General features: G+C 42.3%; 1 protein-coding gene across 5 annotated transcripts; it reads left to right on the plus strand.

Moving 5' to 3' along the window:
• The first annotated feature begins 34 nt into the window (after nucleotides 1-34).
• On the plus strand, nucleotides 35-6,631 carry LOC311287865 (uncharacterized protein). 5 transcript variants are annotated; one of them, XR_014626823.1, is made up of 6 exons: nucleotides 35-2,036; nucleotides 2,169-2,443; nucleotides 2,514-2,738; nucleotides 3,536-3,628; nucleotides 5,429-5,563; nucleotides 6,221-6,631. XR_014626823.1 is itself a non-coding variant. In XM_084404969.1 (5 exons), exons 1-4 carry the CDS (start codon nucleotides 2,357-2,359, stop codon nucleotides 5,450-5,452), a joined length of 381 nt encoding a protein of 126 aa, XP_084261095.1. In that variant the 5' UTR covers nucleotides 35-2,356; the 3' UTR covers nucleotides 5,453-5,563; nucleotides 6,221-6,631. The 5 variants fall into 5 exon arrangements, 2 of the variants coding, with proteins under 2 accessions (XP_084261095.1, XP_084261096.1); XR_014626821.1 differs by having other exon boundaries at nucleotides 35-2,443; XM_084404969.1 differs by having other exon boundaries at nucleotides 35-2,443; nucleotides 3,536-3,580.
• Nucleotides 6,632-10,318: the final 3,687 nt, after the last annotated feature.

Here is a 10,318-nt window from a genome sequence, read left to right on the forward strand (position 1 = left end):
GGATGATGAAGTAATCAAAGAAGGAGATGAAAGAGGGTGATGAAGTAATCAAAGAAGGAGATGAAAGAGGATGATGACGTAACGAAAGAGGGTGATGACGTAACAAAAGAGGGTGATGACGTAACGGTGATGACATAACGAAAGAGGGTGATGTCGTAACGGTGATGACGTAATGAAAGATGGTGTGACGTAGCGCAAAGCATTCCCAGCAATACACAAAGTGTCCCATTCACATTTTTGTTGGGCATAAATAAATCGCTACTATTATGAAACTAAAAGCTACCTAGACACTAACAGAGCAATATTACTACATAAAACAATAAGGGAAATTACCTAGGCCAACATATTTGAAAATGCAATTTTTTTTGCTATAGTAACATAATATACAGTAAACTAGAAAGCAAATGCAGTTGGTCAAGTCAAGTCACCCTTATTTCTATAGTGCTTTATACAACACAGATTGTTTCAACGCAGAAGGGTTGCAACACAACTACTAATTCCACTGCAGATAATTTCAAGAAAACTGTAACCCACAGCCTACATTTCCCAGCACCCCTAGCAGAGAGGTTAAAGAGTAAGTCATGCTTGATTGGTCAGCAGCTCTTACAAGTGATTTATTACATTTACATTTACGCATTTGGCAGACGCTTATATCCAAAGTGACTTACATTTAATTTCAAGGTACACATTTACATTCTTATCAGTTCTTGCTTTCCCTGGGAAACGAACCCATGGCCTTGGCGTTGCAAGCCCCAACGCTCTTCTGTTTGAGCTACAGGATTCGCACGTGTTTCTGAGTACATATGGTAATATGTGAAACCAAAGTCTGATAGTGAAAACAAATGGCTCATTAAACTCATTGTTTTGTCATTGTGCAGATGAAGAGCTCATGGAGTTAAAGCTAACGTTGTCGTTTCCCGCATGCATCTCCACGCTGAAATGGTGATGAATCATCAGAGCTGATATTGCCTTTCACATAATATTCTCTGGATTTATGGCCAGTGTCGTCTCAGCTGTTTTCTAATTTGGAAAATCTATTTTTCATTCTGTCTTCCTGCCTTCCAATTAGCTCTGAAACAGACCAACAGATTTCCCTCTTTGTCACAACACAAATGTGGCTTTTTGCAGATTTTTGGACACACACACACACACACACAGACACAGACACAGACACAGACACACACACACACACACACACACGTTGTGTTTTCATGTTTAAAGGGACTTTCCATAGACATAATGATTTTTATACTGTACAAACTGTAAATGATGTCCCCTTACAATAGCCCCACCCCTGAACCTACCCATCACACACAACTTTCTGCATTTTTACAATTTCAAAACACTTAACTTAGTATGAGTTATTAGCTGTTTTCTTCATGGTGACCCAAAAATGTCCCCGCAAGGATAAGGATTTCGGATATTGCCATCTTTGTGGGGACATTTTGTCCCGATTGTGTAGGGTTTACCATGACACACACACACTCCTGAATTCAGGTCCCATTCTCTCCAACCTGAACTTAATTAACAGTAAGGCTCAGCCATTACAGGCCAATATCTCCTGTTACAGAGACACAAAAGTCGCCCTTCTCTCCCTCTTCACCCTCTACCCTCTGAATTCACGCTTTCGCACCGAGATGAGGGAAAGAACTGCACAATGCAGCTGTCGGATCTGTCTATTCTCTGCTTTAATTGGTTTGTCTCTCCTGAGAGTAAGCTCAGATCTGCAGGTTCTTCAGTGTGGACTCAGATGATAACCGTGAGCTCTACTGAGAGCCTGGTCAGCCTGAGAACTACAGCTTTCAAAAACTCACTAGCTATGTTTCCTTCCACAGGTATTTTTATCAGATTTTTGGGATCTTGCATAAAAAAAAATGCTGGACGGAAATGCCAAGATGTGCATATATTCTAAAAATGCTGTGTAAAAAAAGGTTTATGCTTGATTGAGGGGGATCGTTTGTTCATCCGATAAGAAGACATGCGCATAAGCTACGATGGAAACTGAATAAATCCCTGATGCGCAACAACAATCTCAGGTGACTTTCCCTGAGATAACTGGAGTAACCAGTGGACCAATCACATCGCAGCATCTCAAATGTTGGTTTGGTATTTCTGAAAAGCCGGAGTCGAAGTGTGTGATCAGAATGATCTGGTTTAATTCCCTCCAGAAGCGTCTCACACGAGTGTGTTCCCGAACGCAAGAGAACCTGACAGCGTTTATTGTGTTTCGTCTGACACTCTGAGGCACACTCGTTTATGATGGAGGGAAAAAGAGCCCGATTGCAGAAACTTACTGTTTATTACTGATATTTTGCACCAATTTCCCTGGAAGTGATGATTTTGTTCTCTTAAACACATGGGATGGAAACAGAAGCAGACTCAAGAGATGGATAATGAAATTAACAGGAGTTTGTTGACAACACTGAGCGGAGACAGAATGCAAGTAAGTGATATGAACAATGATACTTTGGACAGCGGTGTGCAGGTGATGATTGGAATGGTTCTTCTTACAGGTATGGAGACTGATTGTGAGTGAGACGGATGGCAGGAACAAAGAACGCTGGAGATGGCGACGCTGGAGATGGCGACGCTGGAGATGGCGACGCTGGAGATGGCGACGCTGGAGATGGCGACGCTGGAGATTGGCGACGCTGGAGATTGGCGACGCTGGAGATTGGCGACGCTGGAGTGGAGCCTGGAGAATGGTCATTTGGAGAATCAAGGTTAGCGATAGCAGGGTAAGTAGTCTTCTTCCTATGAACTAGACCAGACAGTGAACTGAAGTGAAGAGTGAGTATTTATAGTGGTGGTGATGATGGTGATGATGAGGTGCAGGTGTGTGTGATTAGGAATGACTTGCAGGTGGGTACAGAGGAGAGTGATGGGAAGTGTAGTGCAGGAACCTGGCAGACATGTAACAAGTGCTTTATTTGAAATGTCTATATATATATATATATATATATCAGTTGTGGGCCGTCAGGGCCAGCAAGGCCTTCTCTGCTGACCTAAACACTATCAGAATCACTGACTTGCACTTTAATATATATATATTTTTCCCTGAATGCGTATTAAATTATTCCCAATAGTCCATTTTCTTAATTTCATAGATTTTCTCTTGGTTGCGCTGCTTCCAGTGGTGTATATTTATTTTAGTGATTTTATCCAATCATATTTCAGCCATCATGTGTTGCCAGGGTCAAATAAATCTGCCTTGAGGCCTTCAGAATCGACAATGTGGGCGCCTGTAGCTTAAAATGAATGGCAATGAAACCCTTGCTTTAACCAATCAGATTATCATTCAGATTGAATCAGCCAATCAGATTTTGATTTGACTGCAGTGGAGCCATCTAGCAGGCGTACAATAACGTCTGCATTTTCATGTCCTTTGATTGGATGGTCAGAGCGCGTACTATCACTGGTAGTCAGAGCTAGCTAACCGCATCTGTAGCGAACTGCATAAATTAAAATATATTCCTGTAGATTTAATCGTTTTTCAACCCACAAATTAATGTTTCTTTCCCTCCTCGACCCCCAGCAGATTCAAACCTACAGGAAAAAAAGGACACCACTGAAGGCCCAGGTGTGAAATGCATGGCCCGCATGCTTCAATGTCTTTGAGCAGCCAAAGGTGACTGAGGAAAAACTTTGTACGAAAAAAAAAAACTAAAAACATGGAGTTGTTTAGAGGAGCTCTTCCTTCTCTGGCATTAAATCAATGTCCCTAAAACCATGTCCTTTAACTCAATGGCACATGTATCACCGGTCGTCTGTTCATTAAGCACTGCAGTTATTTAGGCAGTGATCAAACTGTAAGGTAATGTTGTGCCGAGACCCTTTTACCAGCGTGGCTTTCGCACTGCCCTCATGTGCCTCATCTTCACTCTATGATTTTAACAGTAAATCACACTGGCACAGCAGAATCTATAAACGCTAGAGACAGACAGATTGAGGGAATAGATATCAGTGTGTTTGAAGGACGAGAGACGCTCTGAACAGTGATTGATGTGGGCTTCCCTGTCTCACTCTCTGTTCCTGTCTCACTCTCTGTCCCTGTCTCACTCTCTGTCCCTGTCTCACTCTCTGTCCCTTTTCACTCTCCATCTCTATCTCACTCTCTCTCCCTGTCTCACTCTCCGTCCCTTTCTCACTCTCCATCTCTATCTCACTCTCTCTCCCTGTCTCACTCTCCGTCCCTTTCTCACTCTCTCTCCCTGTCTCACTCTCCATCTCTATCTCACTCTCTGTTCCTGCCTCAATCTCCTTCCCTGTCTCACTCTCTGTCCCTGTCTCACTCTCCTTCACTGTCTCACTCTCTCTCCCTGTCTCACTCTCCGTCCCTTTCTCACTCTCTCTCCCTGTCTCACTCTCCATCTCTATCTCACTCTCTGTTCCTGCCTCAATCTCCTTCCCTGTCTCACTCTCTGTCCCTGTCTCACTCTCCTTCACTGTCTCACTCTCTCTCCCTGTCTCACTCTCTGTCTCTGTCTCACTCTCCATCCCTGTCTCACTCTCTGTCCTTGTCTCACTCTCGGTCCCTTTCTCACTCTCCATCTCTATCTCACTCTCTCTCCGTATCTCACTCTCCGTCTCTGTCCCTGTCTCGATATCTGTCCTTGTCTCACTCTCCTTCACTGTCTCACTCTCCTTCACTGCCTCACTTTCTGTTCCTGTCTCACTCTCTGTCCCTGCCTCAATCTCCTTCACTGTCTCACTCTCTGTCCTTGTCTCACTCTCTGTTCCTGTCTCACTCTCATTCACTGTCTCACTCTCCTTCACTGTTTCACTCTCCTTCACTGTCTGACTCTCTGTTCCTGTCTCACTCTCTGTCCCTGTCTCACTCTCTGTCCTTGTCTCACTCTCTGTTCCTGTCTCACTTTCCTTCACTGTCTCACTCGCTGTCCCTGTCTCACTCTCCTTCACTGTCTCACTCTCTGTCCTTGTCTCACTCTCCTTCACTGTCTCACTCTCTGTCCTTGTCTCACTCTCCTTCACTGTCTCACTTTCTGTTCCTGTCTCACTCTCTGTCCCTGTCTCACTCTCCTTCACTGTCTCACTCTCTGTCCTTGTCTCACTCTCCTTCACTGTCTCACTTTCTGTTCCTGTCTCACTCTCTGTCCCTGTCTCACTCTCCTTCACTGTCTCTCTCTCTGTCCCTGTCTCACTCTCTGTTCCTGTCTCACTCTCTGTTCTCTGTTCCTGTCTCACTCTCTGTCTCACTCTCCTTCACTGTCTCACTCTCTGTCCCTGTCTCACTCTCTGTCTCTGTCTCACTCTCTGTCCCTGTCTCACTCTCTGTTCCTGTCTCACTCTCTGTCTCTGTCTCACTCTCTGTCCCTGTCTCACTCTGTCCTTGTCTCACTCTGAACACTATATCATGTCTGTATATGTGTGTGTAAACCTGTGAAACTGTACATGTGTTGTCTTCCAGTGCCTTCTGTATCCTGTGATGTGATGGAGGGATGGAGGTGGCAGAGAGGATGAAGGAGCGGTCGTGGGGTAGAAAGGAGAACAGCAGTGTTCAGGCTCCTCAGTGCTGCTTAAATATGCAGTGTGTAATGAAGCGGTGAGTCCCTGTCCCTCCGCAGGCGTGAGTGAGAGAGTGTGTGTGTGTGTGTGTGTGTGTGTGTGTGTGTGTGTGTGTACACTGAGGAGCGACACCTGGTGTTTTCATCAGTCTGAGTCTGGAGCGAACATCTCTACAGTCCAGAGCAGGACAGGACAGGACAGGACAGACCAGCCGATCACTGATGACCACAGGTGTGTGTGTGCCTGAGAGTATGTGTGTGTGAGTGAGTGAGTGAGTGAGTGAGTGAGTGAGTGTGTGTGTGTGTGTGTGTGTGTGTGTGTGTGTGTGTGTGTGTGTGAGAGAGAAAGAGAGAGACAGAGAACACCAGTGACCTATCTATCTATCTATCCTGTAGCTCAAACAGCATAGGCAACATCAAGGTCATAGGTTTGACCAGTGAATGCATGAACTTATAAAATATCATCTTTGAATGCAATGAACTGTTAGTTGCTTTAGATAAAAGCGTCTTCCATGAATATGAATGAAATTGTTCATGGTCTTCCAAACTCAGACGCAGCCCAGATAAAAACCTCTCTTGTGTGCATCAGAGGTTTTGCTGTATGTAAACCTGAATAAAGCTCTAAAACTAATATCACTTACCATAGCTGACATGATGTCCAAACTAATATCATTTTATTTTACGATGTTTTCCAGCACATGTTTGGAGAAACGAGGCTTGTGTCCCACGGCTGTCTTCACCTCTTCCTCTCTGACATCAAAGCCCACGCTCACCTCAAACTCATCATGTCACAGCTTCAGTCAAATTATCTGCGGGCTTTACCACTATTCTGTCAAATATTTGTGTTTAACTGATCACTGTATCAGTGATTTCCCCCATATCGCTGCTGTTATTCTTTCCTCACCGAATAAAATCATTAACACTCTGATCAATATTAATCATTATTCCATGTCTGTTTTAATAGCGTCATGGTTTACTTTGCGATAATGAGTGATTAAAGGTTCATCCTCCCTTTTCTTTATTTGTCTTTTTCCTTGTACACGTAGATCTGATACTCACAGACAGACTTATTTACCAGGACAGCTCACAGCTTACAGGACTTTCATTTAAATTTGGACTTCAGGTTTGATTCAGTCGCGGATCCGGAGGGACCGTCAGTTTCCCGCATGCAGAAAAGAATTACGATAAAGGTTGTGAATGAATAAAATGTTTAAAGATTATTTCAAAAGCGCTCGCCCCGTAGGCCAAGCCTTCATATCAGGACAAGCGACTGGGAAAGAGAGATTTGAAGGTTTAGGGAGGACAGGCCAGGGATGAGGTCTACTTTAGATGTTTTACACACTGTACATGTACACGACATCTGACATCATCACTAACTGTGTCCTTTAAATAGTCGAGGAGACTCTGTGATGGACAGCTGGTGTCAAAGGTCAAGGCTGTCATTAAGGAATAATTCAAAGCATTTCTGAGCCATGTAAAACTGAATCAGTCATTTAACGTTGCTGGTTTCGCTGCTAGCTGTTAAAAACCACAAGTGTGCCTCATTTGGCGGATCACTCTGGGTTAATGGATGTTACGCTAGGCTAAAGTTCAGCCAGAAACCGTTGCTAAGTTACCATGGACTGCTCTGGGCCGGTCTCTCTGTGACATGCATTCTGTATTAGCCTGGAGACACACACACTTTTGGGGCCCTTAACATGCTCAAAAACTCTTGAAACTTTGCACACACGTTGAATCAGGGCCTGGCACAAGTTGACGTGGGGGGGTCATGGGGGGTCTGCAGCGGACCATTTTATATGGTTGTGTTTGGAGGGCTCTGTAACGTATGTCTTTTCACATACACTAACCAAACCTTATACACTTAAAGATCTCATCAAGCAGAACAACTTTCAAACTCAAAGTGATATGCCAGCCCAACAGGGAGTTGGCTATTATGGGCTGTTTGATGAATGCATGCTCTGGATTTTTTTTTTAACCAAACTCTGTCAATATGAAGCCAAGGCATTGAGGATGCTAAATTGCAAACGGATTTTTGATATCTCGAATGGTTTGGCCACGGCGAGGCAACAAATTTATGGCGAAATAAGGGAAACAGGAAGTTTGTTATAACTTCTGCATACGTTGACTGATCTTGATGAAACTTCAGCAGTGTGTTCGTTGTTGGAGGCCGATCACATAGATGTAAATATCGTGAGTCAAAGTTTTAGCGCCACCAACTGGTAGCAGTAAATGTGTCAAGTCAAGTCAAGTCAAGTATATTTGTATAGCGCTTTTCACAATACAGATTGTATCAAAGCAGCTTCACAGTATTAAATTAAAATAATACAACAAGGTTTGTTTCTAGTGGAATTTATTGATAAAATCAAATTAGATATCCCCAGAATATCCCCAACTGAGCAAGCCAAAGGCAACAGTGGCAAGGAACCGAAAAGTGACCTAATAGTGTCCTAAAACTCCATCAGGTGACCCAATGGAGAAAAAAAAACCTTGGGAGAACCCAGGCTCAGTCGGGGGCCAGTTCTCCTCTGGCGTTTATTAACTAGAGGCCGGATTGTAATTTGAACTGTAAGATTAAAAATATTATATGAATGCCTGGCTGAAGAGATGCGACTTTAATCTAGTTTTAAACTGGGAGAGCGAGTCTGAGCAACGAACAGTATCAGGAAGGCTATTCCAGAGTTTTGGAGCTAAATGTGAAAATGCTCTCCCTCCTTTGGTGGTTCTGGATATCCTAGGTATGACCAAAAGCCTTGAATTTAGTGATCTTAAAGAGCGCGATGGATTATAGGGCGATAGAAGATCCGTTAAATAGACTGGAGCTAAGCCGTTTAGGGCTTTATAAGTCAGTAGCAATACCTTGTAATTAATACGGAACTTTATAGGTAACCAATGCAGTGATGATAAAATCGGTGTTATATGATCATATTTTCTTGATCTAGTAAGAACTCTAGCGGCGGCATTTTGGACTAACTGTAGCTTGTTAATTGAGGATGCAGGACAACCGGCTAATAAAGCATTACAGTAATCTAGTCTCGAGGTCATGAATGCATGAACTAACTTTTCTGCATCAGAAACTGATAGCATATTACGTAGCTTAGCAATGTTTCTAAGGTGGAAAAAGGCGGTTTTTGTAACATATGAAATATGATTTTTGAAAGACAGGTTGCAATCGAGTATAACACCCAGGTCTTTTACTGTAGAGGATAAAGTAACAGGACATCCTACTATATTAAAGTTGTATTGCGAGAGGTTTTGTGGGCAGTTTTTTGAACCGATAAGTAGTACCTCTGTTTTGTCTGGATTTAATAAAAGAAAATTACGCGTCATCCAATCTTTTATATCTTTAACACACTCTGTCAATTTGGATAATTTATCGTTTTCATCTGGCCGTGATGAAATATATATTTGAGTATCATCAGCATAACAATGGAAACTAATTCCATGTTTCCTTATAATATTTCCAAGTGGCATCATATATACTGAGAATAATAGAGGGCCTAACACAGATCCCTGCGGCACTCCATAGTTTACTGGAGTTATGATCGATTTTTCTCCATTTAAATAGACAAAATGGTAGCGGTCAGATAAGTATGATCTAAACCAGCTTAATGCTTGTCCTTGAACACCAGTATAATTTTGTAGTCGATCTAAGAGTATTGTGTGATCTATAGTATCGAACGCAGCACTAAGATCAAGTAAAACTAGTATTGAGATACAGCCTTGGTCAGAAGCTAAAAGTAAATCATTTGTGATTTTAACGAGCGCAGTTTCTGTGCTATGGTGCGGCCTGAAACCTGACTGAAACTTCTCATAGATATCATTTTCTTGCAAGAAAGAACACAATTGAGCGGACACCACTTTTTCTAATATTTTAGACATAAATGGAAGATTTGAAATGGGTCTATAATTTGCTAGGTTATTATGATCTAATTGTGGTTTCTTAATGAGAGGTTTTATAACTGCCAATTTAAATGTTCTTGGAACATGACCTAAAGATAAAGACGAGTTAATAATATTAAGGAGAGGCTCTTCCACTACAGGTAACACTTCTTTCAGTAGTTTAGTTGGTATCGGATCTAATAAACATGTTGTTGTTTTAGAGGAAGTGATAAGTTTATTTATCTCTTTTTGTTCTATAGTTGTAAAGCACTGTAATTGTTCTTGCGGGGTGATAATTAAGGCTGAATTATAAGGCGCAACTGAAGATTGAACGTTTACAATTGTGGTTCTGATGCTTTCTATTTTCTCAGTGAAGAACTTCATAAAATCATTACTACTAAACTGTAACGCGATATTTTGTTCGGGTGATGTCTGTTTATTTGTTAGTCTAGCCACGGTGTTAAATAAAAACCTTGGATTATTTTGGTTATTTTCTATTAGTTTGCGGAGGTGCTCAGCCCTGGCTGCTTTTAGGGCCTTTTTATAACGTGACATACTGTCTTTCCACGCGATTCTAAAGACCTCTAAATTAGTTTGTTTCCATTTACGCTCTAAAATACGGGTTTCTCTCTTTAGAACATGCGTAGTATTGTTGTACCACGGTGCTTTAATTTTCTCTCTGACCTTTTTTAATCTAATAGGTGCAACAACATCCAATGTTCTAGAGAGAATAGTGCTCATAGTGCTAGTTAGTTCTTCTAGTTCATCTGTTTGTTTGGGTTCACTGAGCAGCTGAGACAGATCAGATAAGCAATTTGAGAAATTATCTATGGTGGATGGAAGGATTGTTCTGCCTGGTTGATAACGCGGCGCCGCATGACATATTACAGCAGTACGTAATATGCAAGTTACCA

The sequence above is a fragment of the Rutilus rutilus genome (assembly GCF_951802725.1).
Source record: "Rutilus rutilus genome assembly, chromosome: 3".
NCBI lineage: Eukaryota > Metazoa > Chordata > Actinopteri > Cypriniformes > Leuciscidae > Rutilus > Rutilus rutilus.